We start from the raw sequence: 15,976 nt of genomic DNA, 5'->3' as shown, positions 1-15,976 counted from the left end.
GGTACCTACCCGTGCGGACTCACAAGAGGTCCTACCACCAGTAATTACGCAAATTATAATTTTGCGGGTTTGATTTTTATTGCACGATGTTATTCCTTCACCGTGGAAGTCAATCGTGAACATTTGTTGAGTACGTATTTCATTAGAAAAATTGGTACCCGCCAACGAGATTCGAACACCTGTGCATCGCTCGATACGAATGCATCGGACGTCTTATCCTTTAGGCCACGACGACTTCACAAGGACAGGTGGGCGAGCAAGGGCTCAGCCAGAAAGCAAGAGCTCAACCAGAAGTGTGCTCATTCACGATGTTCTTATACGTTACAAAATGAGCATTTATTGCGTGATAGTTGCACTCAATTATGCTCATGCGTAACTCGTTTCAATAGTCTTTTTGTTGATAATAATATAAAGACACAAAATAAACAGTGTGGTCATACATAACTTCCTCCAGATGATGCAAACGTTATGAGATGCTGTGTGACGTAAGAACCACTTTCGCATGCGTCTGAGAGGTCGTGAAGTGAGCCCAGTAACCTAAATGAGTGTGGCGTGTTATACAAAATTAGAGCTTATTAACCGAAGGATTTACCTGTATGTGTTGTATATCTGGCTGTAAGTAAATTTTTTGTCGTTTCCTTTTTGGGAACATTAGGTTATACCGCCACCTGTGGACGTAAATGAGAGATTCTTGATTGCGCCATCTAGCGTGCAGGGAATAAACTAATAATCGTCCAATGAGTAATATTATCGTGTTGCCCCGCTTCGCTAGATGGAGCTGTACACCTTAATTGTCACATTGCCAAGTCGTTGGCGTAACTTGACCAATCAGTGATGTGTTAATCGACATTCACCCTGAGGCATGAGTTCTAGGACTCAGTTTTATTTTTATTTTATATAGCTTAGATGTGTGGACGAGCTCACAGCCCACCTGGTGTTAAGTGGTTACTGGAGCACATAGACATCTACGACGTAAATGCGCCACCCACCTTGAGATATAAGTTCTAAGGTCTCAGTATAGTTACAGCGGCTGCCCCACCCTTCAAACCGAAACGCATTGCTGCTTCACGGCAGAAACAGGCGGGGTGGTGGTACCTACCCGTGCGGACTCACAAGACCACCAGTAAAAAAGTTCTAGAGTACAAATTCTGCCCCACCCTTCTCTGTTCGTTTGTTATGTACGCATTGCGAAACCGCTCAACCGATTCTGATGTAATTTGGTAAAATTGCAGTCGGAATTCCTGAAAGGTTTCGTGCGACAGGTGGGGCGCGAGTACTTTCAACGAGTCGATGCTTACAATCTCGCTAATTGTAGAATTTTAAACAATTGTAGAATTGTAAACAATTAGCGTTTTTGTTTCTTACCTATGCTGATAGTCTTGAGAGGCTATATCAGCGTAACCCTAACTAGTAGGTGAGCTCACGTGGCTCAAACCTGACGACGTTGCTAACACGAACCTTAGCAAGAGCCGTGCTTCGCAGAATCTACCACCGTATCGGAAACGCGACCCACTGAGAAGATCCGGCGAGAAACTCAGTGGGCTGTGTTTGAGGGAATTAGCGATAGGGACAGCAGGGCCTGCTTGAGTTTTTTGAAGGTAACGACAATGGGAAGATCATCCCCGGAGCGGGTGAAATCGCGCGGCAGACCGAATGTTATTGTACGAAACTTGTACTTTGCAAACTTATCTTGATATTGTTGTTAGTTGGATTCAGGCATCTGTCAAATCTTGTGTTATGTATATCATATAGCGTCCCGCTCGTCTCCGCTCGGGTCTTTAACAAAAATTTCAACGATATTTTACGTTGTTTTATTTTTTTATATAAAAAAAACACTTTGGTATTGCGGCATAACTATAATAGTTAGACATATGCTGTCGCGATGTAAATAATATTTTAAGTAATTTTTTTACACCTTAGGTTACATTATTGGAGTTTTAGTAAGGATTTCAAATTAAAAAAAAAAAAGATTATATATAGCCTATGTCACTCGGGAATAGTGTAGCTTCCAAACAGTGAAAGAATTTTTCTAATCGGTTCAGCAGTTTCGGAGCCTATTCAATACAAACAAACAAACAAATCTTTCCTCTTTATAATATTATTATTATTATTATTATAGATTATAGATGATGACTACTTTCTTAAATATCTAACTTCACTCCTGGCGTTCCCGCCAAAAAGTCGTGGGTAATACTTACATGAACTAGTGGTTTCACTTTCCATCAGGAAGGGCGAAGGTGTCACACCATACAGCCCAATATTCCAAATATTAAGTTAAATGAAAAATAATATGGAGTGCAATATGATGTGGATAAAGCTAGCTGAGGTTCATTTATTTGAGGTTGTAATCAATTGGCAAGAATTTAAATGAAACTATATGAGCGGTGTAATTTCAAAGTTAGCATTATAAGTTACTTTTTTTTTCAACCCTGCATACTTCAATCCTTTTGCATATGCTACATTTATGCCACGCCCTTCGATGAGCCATGGCAATTTTTATGCGACAGGACTATATTGATGGGTCCTTGAGTAGTTCTGTAATCTGTTGCTTACATTTGAACACTTCTTCAATTCGTCTCCCATTTAAGGCACTTGACGACGATGCTGACACGAACCCTAGCAAGAGCCGTGCTTCGCAGAATCTACCAGTGGGTCGCGTTTCCGATCCGGTGGTAGATTCTGCGAAGCACGGCTCTTGCTAGGGTTCGTGTTAGCATCGTCATCAGGTTTGAGCCCCGTGAGCTCACCTACTAGCCACGGTTATACTGAAATAGCCTCTCAAGGCTATCAGCTTAGGTAGGAAAAAAAAAGCACCTCTACTGACTTCCATGCTCTATAACCCTAGCTCAAAAAAAATATGCGTGGTGTCGTGGGACACCGGATAGGAAAGAAGTTCCTTATTATAAAAATATAAAGTTTTATTCGAGGTATAATTATATATTTTTTATCATGATTTTTTATTGATAAAAATAAAATAAAAACCACTTTACAAAGCTATCAACTTTATTTTATTCGCAATGATTTACCAAAAAAAATTATAATAAAAATATGTTATTTTTTGTACGTTATTACAAAGTTAATTCGTACACTGTATGCATTACTAATAAAAAACGTTACGGACGTTTATTCCCGGTTAGGGTACCCCTCCGCATCGTCCCATAACGAACTTCGTTCAAAAAAAAACATGGCAGTATATTCCATTGACATTTCGTTCGGTCATTGAAATAATACTATATACTTTGCTCACATAATTAATATACTCATTGCATCCATATGACCCCGGTTTTAGGTTCAAATTCCTTTAAAATAGCAACCGAGTTCTGATGTTATGAATATATTAAACTCAACAACGAAATGGGATTGTAGTCGACCTCAAGAACGATGAGGTCAAACAGACAAAACAGAAATTAATCAAAACTATTTATAACATTGATTATGTACATATCTGACACTGGTTCAGATAAGTCGAATTGAATTATAATCTAGTGCTAATTAAAAACGACCGGTGACATTGTGAGCGGCCGCGGATAGCAAACCATAGCTATAAAAACACAAAGATATAGTTCATAATACATATATAATAGATATTTACTGGTGGTAGGACCTCTTGGGAGTCCGCACGGGTAGGTACCACCACCCCGCCTATTTTCCGCCGTGAAGCAGTAATGCGTTTCGGTTCGAAGGGTGGGGTAGCCGTTGTAACTATACTGAGATCTTAGAACTTATATCTCGAGGTGGGTGGCGCATTTACGTTGTAGATGTCTATGGGCTCCAGTAACCACTTAACACCAGGTGGGCTGTGAGCTCGTCCATCCACATAAGCAATAACAAAAAAAAAAAAGCTCTCACTGGTGGTAGGATGTCTTCTGAGTCCGCACGGGTAGGTATCACCGCCCTGCCTATTTCTGTGGTAAAGCAGTGTGAAGAGTGGGGCATCAATTCAACTGTAAAAACGGAGACTTATAACTCATATTCCAATATACAATCGTTTATAAAGTCGTCGTGGCCTAAGGGATAAGAATTCCGGTGCATTCGTGTTGAGCGATGCAGCGGTGTTCGAATCTCAGGCGGGTACCAATTTTTCTAATGAAATACGTACTCAACAAATGTTCACGATTGACTTCCACAGTGAAGGAATAACATCGTGTAATAAAAATCGAACTCGCATAATGATCATTTTCGTAATTACTGGTGGTAGGACCTCTTGTGAGTTCGTGGGGGTAGGTACCACCACCCTGCCTATTTCTGCCGGGAAGCAGTAATGCGTTTCTGTTTGATGGGCGGGGCAGCTGTTGTAACTATACTTGAGACCTTAGAACTTATATCTCAAGGTGGGTGGCGCATTTACGTCGTAGATGTCTATGGGCTCCAGTAACCACTTAACACCAGGTGGGCTGTGAGCTCGTCCAGCCATCTAGCAATAAAAAAAATCTTTTTTTGCCACGTACCATCCGGCTTTGGCATGAGCTCCCCTCCACAATGTTTTTCGAGCGCTATGACATGTTCTTCTTCAAACGAGGCTTGCGGAGAGTACTTTATGGTAGGCAGCGGCTTGGCTCTGCCCCTGGCATTACTGACGTCCATGAGCGACGGTGACCACTTACCATCAGGTGGGCCGTATGCTCGTCTGCCTACAAAGGCAATAAGAAATAAAAATAAAATATATGGCTGATACTAAACAATCATTTTACATACAGTAGCAAATTGTTTGAACTTAAATCTAATACATCAGGTTTCCCGGTTCCGTGATCAGCGTGTCCTGTGACACATAGGCGTCTCCCAGCTGCTTCCATTAAAAAAATTACACGCATTTACTTGTTTACTGTATGTATCTATATATTAATACGTGAAGCAAAAACTTTGTACCTATCCCTTTTTACGAAAATCGCGCGGACGGAGGAGTATGAAAATTTCCACACTTATAGAGAATATAGAGAAGAAGTGCACAATGCTATTTTTTTTTTAAATAATGAATAAAAGATACATTAAATCAATAAAGAAAACATTACACTCACTACATACCATGTATTTGACGCACACACGCATGCATACTATTTATTGTCAAACTTTTGTTTTTGACGTCTGTTGTCAAATTGAGAATAGAATATGGTTTGTCTTTGTTAATATTTTTTATAGTGTAGTCTTGGCGAAATTTGTGATTATAGAAGTATAAAATACAATCATAATAGTGTACAAACTTACAATTCCAATTAATTATAGTCGAATTTCCACTAGTGCGGGACCTCTAGTTTACTTTAATTACACATTACTTAAAAACATTACAACGCTCTTAATAAACAAAATTGTTATGAAAATTTTCCTTAATCGCATTTAGTTTTTACGTTCACAGAGTTGAATGACCATTATTTGCGTCATAAGCTTGGAGACTTCGTTCGAATGTGTGTTTTTGTTTTGGTGCGATCGCGGATCGGATAACGGACCCCGATCTCGAGACGAAAGGATCTCATCGTCCGAATAAAACGGAACTTCGGTCACAACAATATCTATAAATAAAAGCTACTGTTACGGTTTAAGCTTTCGTTCAATAATCACTTCGTATAAAACGTTTCGAAATAATTCAAAGTTCTCGTTGTCACATACGACTTAGTGCGAGTTTTTTAACGTTGTCGATAGCGTAAAAGTTAACTCAAATTTGTATGGAGTTGGAACAGCGCCTCTAGTGGCAAACGTAGGCAAACGTTCCAACTCCAAAGACCTATTAATACTTGTTTCTCATCCCTCTCATCTCACCCCTCAGACGCAGCCCACTGAGTTTCTCGCCGGATCTTTTCAGTGGGTCGCGTTTCCGACCCGGTGGTAGATTCTGCGAAGCACGGCTCTTGCTAAAGTTCGTGTTAGCAACGTCATCAGGTTTGAGCCCCGTGAGCTCACCTACTAGTTAAGGCGACGCTGATATAGCCTCTCAAGGCTCTCAGCTTAGGTAGGAAAAAAAAGAAGCAGAAGAGAAAGAAGAAGAAGTATTATCTCAAAATGGTCGTTGAGGCATAGCAATGAAGTATTCATGGGGAAATTATAAGAAATATAACGCTTTTTGACACTATTTTATTAGCTCAGTGTGTTTTTATGCAAAAAATTAATAATACTTTGGTCATATATGTACTCCGTATTCTCAAATAAATCTTGGAACGTCATTTTCATGGTCTTCAAGACGATTGCGATTAAGTTGAAAATTTGCTCACGCATCAAGGACCGATTGCAAGACAATGATTTTTTAACTTCCCTCTAATGCGCTGATAGGTACCGTTAGGATAAAAAAACAAAAAAATGTTACTACTCCTTTCTTTTTTTTAAATTTTTTATTTTGAAGTATTACCGGTGGCCTTTCTAGTTTCACCAGGACAGGTGGGCAAGCAAAGGCTCAGCCAGGAGGGGTGGGATTTGCTAACACCTGCCCGAGCGCCTTCAAAGGATACCTAACAACTCAAGAGCAGCTGCTTCGCGAATGATTCTACTACCGGATCGGAATCGCGACCCGCTGAGAAGATCGGGCGAGAAACTCAGCGGGCATGGGTTAGGTTGCATGATGAACCCCTTGCCGAGTTCGACGAGTACGGTTACCGGGGACCCTAAGCCTAGTGCTAGAGCTGAAGGCGTCGAATGCAAGGGTTATTGGATTTAACTACTAATTGCTACGGCTGGCTATGGAAACGTGTCTTTTAGTTTTAAACTACACATATAATTGATTAGTGCATTCACTGCTTATATTTGACGTTCGTTATCTCTTCTTCGACGCCCTAGACACGTCCTTACGATCCATCAGATCCAATAACCTTTACATTAGACGCCTTCAGCTCTAACACTAGTAGCAGGCTTAGGGGCCCCGGTAACCGTACTCGTCGAACTCGACAAAGAGGTCGACGTGTAGTCTGACCCATGCATCAGCCCGCTGAGTTTCTCGCCGGATCTTCTCAGCGGGTCGCGATTCCGATCCGGTAGTAGATTCATTCGCGAAGCAATTGCTCTTGAGTTGTTAGTTCTCTTTCGGAGGCGCTCGGGCAGTTGTTAGCAAATCCCACCCCTCCTGGCTGAGCCTTTGCTCGCCCACCTGTCCTGGTGAAACTGGAAAGGCCTTCGGGCCAATAGTAATCTTTCAATCATAAAAAAAAAAACGTTCGTTATCTCAATTTAGTATCCGAATGTTCGTTTCTCGCACACAAACGAAATGTGAATTAACGTTTTTGCCCCAGATAAGTCGAGCGCAAGCGGAAAGATAAAAGTTTATTCGCGAGTCACTTATGCATTATGAAACCTCAGTAGAATCATTTTGTGTAGATAGTAAACAGTGGACCTGTTAAAATTCATTAGCTCGAACTGAATCCATACGTCTAACTGTGTCGGGTAGCCATCATACAACGCAAGATATTTGACAGATGCCTGAATCTCGCTTACGACATTTTCAAGATACGCTTGCCTTTATTTTATTTATACTTTATTTATTTTTTATTTTTTTAAAACCATAACATTTTGTTAGTAAGAATTACTTATAATCTATGTTAGTAACATAAAAAATCTAACACATAAATATCATTACATACATTTTTTCCTTTCAAGTGCCTGCTGCAAAGGCTAATAAATCAGCAGTCCCTCGATCTTGCTCGATATGATTCTCAGAAAACTGCTTCTACTGTCTCTGACTTGACGCAATAACGATGCACTTCTCTTCCGCATGATTGCAAAGAAGTCATCGGTGTGAGATGTCGCAAACATTATGGATGCACTACAATATATACAAGTTCTGAACAACAACATTCGGACCGTCGGTCTACCGAGCTAACATCACCCGCTCGGTGGAAGATCTTCCCTTTGTAGTTAAACTTCCCAAACTGGTGACCCCGACGCTCGTGTCATTTGGTGAGCGCTACCCGCCACACTAACAGAATATTTAAGCGTAATTTTCATTGAATTTTAGACGTCAGGTCAATATGGAAAATTTGTGCATTTGGTAAAATTTGTTCTATGATCTAACATCGCGTTCTTTTGCCCATATATGACACTTTAAAGATGACTTCAAGCATTATTATCCGTCTCTGGAATAAGCTCCCCTCCACTGTGTTTCCCTACCACTATGTAGATGTCCTACAAACAAGGTTTGTATAGGGTCCTTGGCAGTAGGCAGGTAAGTAGGTAGTCTTGGCTGCGCCCTTTACGCTAGGTATTACAATATCTATTCTACAAAGTTTTGTAGTAGTCGCTGGAAGATTTAGGGCGTATGCTCGGTGACCTCAGTAGGGTTTCTCAACAAGTGGGTCTTAAAATGAACATGGACAAAACAAAAATCATGTACAATGTCCATGTTGCACCCACCATAGTTACTGTTGGGAGTTCTACTCTTGAAGTTGTTGACGAATATATATACCTAGGACAGTCAGTCCGATTAGGTAGGTCCAACTTTGAGAGAGGGGTCAGTAGATCCAACTCGGCTGGGCAGCGTTCGGTAAACTGCACAACGTCTTCTCGTCCAAAATACCTCAGTGCCTTAAGACAAAGGCGTACAACCAATGTGTGTTACCAGTGATGACTTACGGCTCGGAGACGTGGTGCTTCACTAGGGATCTTTTTAGAAGGCTCAAAGTCGCGCAGCGAGCTATGGAGAGGGCTATGCTCGGCATTTCTCTACGTGATCGAATCCGAAATGAGGAGATCCGTAGAAGAACGAAGGTTGCTGACATAGCCCGTAGAATTAGTGAACTGAAGTGGCAATGGGCCGGCCACATAGCACGAAGAGAGGACGGTCGATTGGGCAGAAAGATCCTGGAGTGGCGACCACGTACTGGCAAGCGCAGTGTGGGACGGCCACCTACTAGATGGACCGACGACCTAGTAAAAAGCGCTGGGTCTCGTTGGATGCAGGTGGCAATGGACCGGTCGCACTGGAAATCTATTGGAGAGGCCTATGTTCAGCAGTGGACGGCGATAGGCTGAAATGATGATGATGATGAAAGTTTTGTAAATTCAGGACGGTAACATGGAAATCATGCAAGTTTTTTTATGTTTTCCCCTCCCCATTTTTTCATTTTACGTCAATAAGTCAAACAAAAAGTTTACCAAAAAAAAAGGATGAGGTTTTTTTTTTGCAATATACGTACATTCCTGTAATTATATTAAAAACATCCATCGAAATCAGGCAGTACTACAACCCGACCCGATGCTCGCGTCGAATGTGGCAACTAGTCCAAAAAAACCCAAGCGCGCCAACATTGCCGAAACTCCTTGCGTCATTCAATCTTGACATACCGGACTGACCGGTGACCAAGGAGTCGGACAACTGGCTGGCGACGAAACGAAGAAAAAATATCGTACACGTAGCCTAAAAAACAAGTCAGTCGACTGCCGCACGCGGACTCAGCCGCATGTTTCTTACGGAGTACGCGACCACAACGATTAGAAAGTTCGTGATTCTCGAAAAAAACATATTAAAAATATAAAATATAAGTGAAGTGTTATTGTATGTATAATTATTATTGTGTAATTGTGTCTGTGATTCAGTGTATGAACGAGAGAACGAAACGAGATGCTAATAAAGTAAGTTATTAATTGATGTAATTAGTGAAGAATAATAATAAGTAATTTTTAGTTGGATTTTTATGTGAGTCATATTGTTTTATTGCGTTTAAAATTAAGGTTTAATTTCGACCTCCGAGACGTTTCGATGGTAAATGGCCTTTGAATTTTAATAAAGCGTGACTTTCGATAATGCAATTAAATTTGTAGCATCAAGCAGCGCCGAGCCATTGTGAGCCAAATATGAGCATTATCTATCTATCTCTCTATTGGTTATACGTCATGAAAGTAATTAGTGTTAGAAAACCACAAAAACGTGAGGCCCAATTACCTACATTAACAATACTAGCCACAATAAATTGCTAACAGACACCCGTGAGCACCCATGAGCAATCTTTGAAAAATACTCACTACTAGATATTAGCATTTTTAAATTGCTAACCAATAAAAATTCGCGTTACGCAACTATCTTATTATTATTTAAATTAAAATACATTTGTTCCGTTATGATATTACAATAATTATTCCCGTTAGATTCACATGGTTAAACATTAAACAGTTAGTGTGGAAAGAAGATTATTAGTCTGAAGCTGGCCGCATACGTAATTGTAGCTTTAATAGGCCTGCATGAGCAGATATTTGTTCAAACTTGCACAACTCCAAACTGGCTACGTGCGCGCACAGAATCATGCAAATTCTCAAGCTTGCTTGTCAAGTTTGCAGTTGTGTATGCAGCCAGCTTAAATGCTATCCCCAGTATGACCTTTTTGTTATAAATTAAAGAATGCCAACATATTCTTATTTCGTTATTGCGTAATTGTCTACAGACAAACATCGGACTTTACATTTGATGATGATTGTAAGATGTAATAATTGTTGCCAATAGAGTAACTGAATTACAATTTTTTTATTACAAAAGTCTGTTTTTTTATCTCGTCTTAACCTGAATTATCCATTTAATGTCTTTTATCAGAACCTTTATGTTGAGTTATAGAAGACCAACCACACAAGTACCACTTCTGTTCTAAAGTAATGAGTATTTTCCAAACTCTAAACTATATAAAATACATTAGTGTGAAGTATAATTATTACAACTGCTTATATAATTATTAATATTCTAAATGCGAAAGCGGTTTGTTGGTTTGTCCTTTTACGCAATAATCACACAACGGGCTTACGATTTTATGCAAACAGATAGTAATTATTACGAACAGGAGATTAAATACAATTGGTTATTTTGTATCTCGAAAAAGTATTAACATAATCTCTATATATAAAAATGAATTGCTGTTCGTTAGTCTCGCTAAACTCGAGAACGACTGGACTGATTTGGCTAATTTTGGTCTTGAATTATTCGTGGAAGTCCAGGGAAGGTTTAAAAGGTGAGAAAATATAAAAAAGCTCGGAATTATATAAAAACAAACAATTTTGTTTTTCCTTTGATGTGTCCCCTTGACGTGTCTTTTATTTATCGATTGAGGCACTACGAAGGGTGCCGGGTTAGCTAGTTAATAATAAAAAAGAGTATTAAGTGGACGTAAGCGAAACCGGGATGCGTAATTTTTCATTAAATGATTTTAAAATACATTCGTTGAAATGTATTCTGGAGAGCTTAAGAAAAATTTGCCTTTTTTTTTCTTCTTTTTTTTACCATCGTGACATTCACCACAGCAATAGATTTCTGCGGTTTCAATTGGAACCACTTACTTCAGTGTAGTGTGATCCCAGAGTTCGTTGAACTAACTCCACTCAATTTTTTATATTTTTTTATTGCCCTTTTAGGCAGACGAGCATACGGCCCACCTGATGGTGAGTGGCTACCGTCGCCCATGGACTTCAGCAATGCCAGGGGCAGAGCCAAACCGCTGCCTACCTTTCTTTGAGCGCTTCGAAAGACCTCTCTTCAGAGCTTAGATACGAAAATGCTTTATACTGCGGTGGGCTTTTGCCTCTGATAGTCTATGCCAAACGGTCTAACACGAATAATACAACAAAATTTCAAAACACAAACCGAAGAAGCACTTAACCTTTTTTTTTAAATCAGAAAAACGAATGCTCTTTGTCTATGTTATTTCCCGCGTAACAATACATCAACTGTCAAAATTAATAATGGCTGACAAAAACTAAATATAATATTTCTTGTGTTCAACATTTATAATACTTAATGCAACGAAATAAAATAATAAAACTTCATACATTTATTTTTGTACACCATTATTCTTATTTTAGTTTAAAATTTACTTATATAATGTAATTATATAGCATCGTTAAATACAAAGCCAATTAGCATATCAATAGATTTAATACTAAGCTACTTCTGTGTGCAAAGGTTACGTATACGTCAATAATCACACACAGTTTTAGCGCCATAACTAATGCCAAATGACATAGTAATATGTCAAATTGAAAAAATAGTGCAACGCGGCTTTTGCGGGCCCTAATAAATAAAAATGGAAGTGCCCCCTTTGCCTTTCTTGAAAACAAATGTGAACTGCCAAGTAAATTTGTTTTTTATATGCTGTAAAAAGTAAAATAAGTCAGAGTGAGTTCTGACAAATTCTTATGAACACTTGAATGTGACAGTCTTAGAAGCTCTCTACCCTTTTGGATTCCGTTCCCACCAAAGAATGGCTAGACTAAAATTTTATATAGAATTTGAGCTTCACTGTTTCTTTAGAATTTAGTTACGATTACATTCCTCCATGCGGCTTTGTTACCAATAAGATGTATAAATCGCGTGTGTTGAAATTTATCACACTTCTCCTGCGATATAATAGACACTTAAAAATGTGGGAATTCCAGGAAAAAATAATGAAATCGATTACGGGCCTTTTAGTAAAGGCCTTTTTTACTGATGGCAGGACCTCTTGTGAGTCCACACGGGTAGGTACCCGCCCTGCCTATTTCTGCCGTAAAGCAGTAATGCGTTTCGGTTTGAAGGGCGGAGCAGCCGTTGTAACTATACTGAGACCTTAGAACTTATATCTCAAGGTGGGTGGCGTATTTACGTTGTAGGTGTATATGGGCTCCAGTAACCACTTAACACCAGGTGGACTGTGAGCTCGTCCACCCAATTAAGCAATAAAAAAAAGAACTCTAACGATCACACGCTAGTTCATATAGAAATAGCGTTTAAAATTATGTCTGCGATTCGCGAATTTCTTAGAAAATGCAATATCATCTATCGGTGAAATCGAGCCACGCTTCGCTCTGGCTGTTACGAAACTATATACACACATTGCTTGAAACTACGGTTGCGACACCTGCTGTCCGTTGTCGGCTCTGTGACAGAAACGTTTCCAGAAATGCCAACAGCCACACTGGGATTCCGAAGTTGCACGACTTACCATCAGCCCGCCTATTTTTGCCACGAAGCAGCAATGCCTTCCGATTCGGAGAGTACGGTTGCCATTGTACCCACTGAGTTTCTCGCCGGATCTTCTAAGTGGGTCGCGTTTCCGATCCGGTGGTAGATTCTGCGAAGCAGTGCTCTTGCTAGGGTCAGTGTTAGCATCACGCCGGTTTGAGCCTTGTGAGCTCACCTACTAGTTAAGGTTACGCTGAAAAATAAATACATAACTTAGAATTTATATCTCAAGATGTGTACGGCATTTCCGTTATTGATATGGTCCCCAGTAGACGCTTAACACAAGGTAAGTCGTGAGCACATTCACTCGTTAAAACATTAAAAACAATTCGCACAAAAAGTCCCTAAAGCTAATTTTTATATACATCTACGTGGATACAACTGACGCTCAACATCAATAAGTAATTATTTTTTTCATTGTCAACCTTGGAAACATGCTATTTTCTTGCAGAGCATCATAAAGTGGACGAGGTTTGCGCAAATGATTTACGTCTTCAGTACAAAGTTCGCGTTTTAATGTAATATACCCACGAATTATCATAAACGTGGTAAATATTGACAGAGACCTTACGCTGACTGAATTCCATTAGAAATCGATTCATGAATACGACAACCATTGGTATTGTTCGAATGAAATTATCCAGTACTTTCGGAGATTAACTTACACAGACGTACGGACAAAACAAAAAAGTGCGTGCGTACAAAGTACACATGTCAGAAGTGAAACTTTTTTGGCGAACTAATTTATAAGTCTTGCTTATATTTATACAAATCTAAAACTTTAGATTTCCGAGACTTAGAGGAAGGGAAAAAGGAAGATATGTTCCCGCCAAAAGTATGTCAAATGTCAATCTCAGACCTCAGTGTTGACAGTCACATTATGTTTGGATTTCTAAATTGTACATGACTAATATTTTGCTAATTGAATTTACTAATTTAATTTCATGCTATTTGATTAATGTTCCAAATTATTTTCATTCCATTTCAATTCATATTAACATTTTTCACAAAAAAAATATAAAATATTAGGCCGTATGGTATGATACATTTGCCTTTCCAGTTGGAAAAATACAACAACTACTACTACTGACATTTGACAAGTACTTAATTTCAATAGTAGTTTGATGTCACTTCCGTTGCATACCTGCGTGACGTTCTGTAAAAATTTTACCCTCATGCGCCTAAAGAAGTTTCACTTCAAAAATGAAACCTATTTCGATTCGCTTAAGATACATTATACCTGTTACACTATTATACGACGCTACAGCGTTCACGTTATGACGTCTACAGTGACGTCTTAAAATCAAACAGGCAAATTATTTGATCTAAAGCAAAAAATCAGTTAAATTTTCTCTTTAGTTCTGCTTCTTTAATTATAGTTTTCCGTGAGAGTAATGTTCGCATTACGCAACGGTGTGACAAATAAGCTAACTCGATTAGAAGCATTGCTTAACTTAACAAGCGCGTCGATTATAATTTTCCACTTGTTGATAAGTAAGACGCCGGATGTGGTCTTGTATTTAGGTCGACTAAGCCGTGTATCATCTTCGTAAGCTGGTTTAGCGTTCGGAAGACGAGTTCACATGCTTCCTACTTAAGCGGTTCACGTAGGTGAATAATATACGTGTAAGTTCGTCCCGCCTATTTTCTGCCGTGAAGCAGTAATGCGTTTCGGCTTGAAGGGTTGGGCAGCCGTTGTAAGTATACTTGAAACTTTAGAACTTATATCTCAAGGTGGGTGGCGCATTTACGTTGTAGATGTCTATAGGTTTCAGTAACCACTTAAAACCGGGTGAGCTGTGAGCTCGTCCAACCATCTAAGCATTAAAAAATAAAAAAATGTAGATATTGGTTATTGCCATCTCTGCTTTCAAGACGAATAACATGGAGATGTCTAACCCTGTATACAATATATGATCTCTTCCGATAATCTCTTGTAAACATGCGGATAATCTTCCCACACATGCCCTAAAATGAGTTTCAAGATTGCTATAAAATCAAAAAGCTATTATATTATTTTATACTAGCTTTTGCCCGCGACTCCGTCCGCGTGGAATAGTTACTTTGGCATAACGCTAAATTCTACCACCCACTTTATTTACGTAGAAAGTGAAAATATTTTTTAATTATAAAATGTTATAGAAGCTATTTAAACCCCTATTTTGAAACATTCTTTATTGGTGCTCCACTTGTATTGGTGATGTTATATAGCCTCCTCCCCTTAGCCCTTCCTCAATAAATAAGGTATCTAACACTAAAATAATTTTTCAAATCGCACCAGTAGTGCCTGAGATTAGCGCGTTCAAACAAACAAACTCTTCAGCTTTATAAAATTAGTATAGATTAAGTAGGTCTCCTTTGTTCCAACTACTAATATATATATTAATACGTGAAGCAAAAACTTTGTATCCCTTTTTACGAAAATTGCGCGGACGGAGGAGTATGAAATTTTCCACACTTATACAGAATATAGAGAAGAAGTGCACAATGCTAATATTTTTTTAAATAATGCATAAAACAGACATTAAATCAATAAAGAAAACATTACACACACTACATACCATGTATTTGACGCACACTCGCATGCATACTATTTATTGTCAAACTTTTGTTTTTGACGTCTGCGGTCCAATTGAGAATAGATTAAATATTGTTTGTCTTTATTAATATTTTTTTATAGTGTAGCCTTGACGAAATTTGTGATTATAGAAGTATAGAATATAATCTTAATAGTGTACAAACTTACAATTCCAATTAATTATAGTCGAATTTCGACTACTGCGGGACCTCTAGTGACTATAATTTTACCCGATCCGGAATGTAGCGTATCGAAGTATCTACTCGGGGTTCGTTCGCTTGTAATTAATTTAGTAGGCGAAAAAGTAATTATTTAAATCGTATACAAGACGTGTAGACTACATTAATAAAGCGAACTTGTTTATCTAGTTGTTCTTATTGGATATTGCGGAAAAAATACAGCTGTTACAAGGTTGCTATTTTGCTCGATCGTACGTACGTATGTGGAATGTTTCTTGAAGGCTGAGTTATTTTTTTTATTGCCCTTGTTGGCAGACGAGCGTACGGTCC

General features: G+C 38.9%; 1 protein-coding gene across 2 annotated transcripts in view; it reads left to right on the top strand.

Annotated features, from left to right (window-relative positions):
* snu (ABC-type transporter snustorr) overlaps positions 1-15,976 on the top strand; it is a 130,498-nt gene that overhangs the window by 37,217 nt on the left and 77,305 nt on the right. Inside the window, exon 1 of one of the 2 annotated variants that reach the window (XM_028172391.2) lies at positions 9,304-9,543. The exons of the other annotated variant lie outside the window; for it this stretch is intronic. Coding sequence (XP_028028192.2) covers positions 9,533-9,543 — 11 coding nt within the window. The 5' untranslated portion in view covers positions 9,304-9,532. Of the gene's footprint in view, positions 1-9,303; positions 9,544-15,976 lie in introns of those variants that run through there. 2 annotated transcript variants of the gene reach the window in all.

The sequence above is a fragment of the Bombyx mandarina genome, chromosome 26 (genome assembly GCF_030267445.1).
Source record: "Bombyx mandarina strain Sakado chromosome 26, ASM3026744v2".
Classification (NCBI taxonomy): domain Eukaryota; kingdom Metazoa; phylum Arthropoda; class Insecta; order Lepidoptera; family Bombycidae; genus Bombyx; species Bombyx mandarina.
The sequence above is the reverse complement of the archived record's forward strand: the minus strand, read 5'-3'. Positions and strand labels throughout refer to the sequence as shown.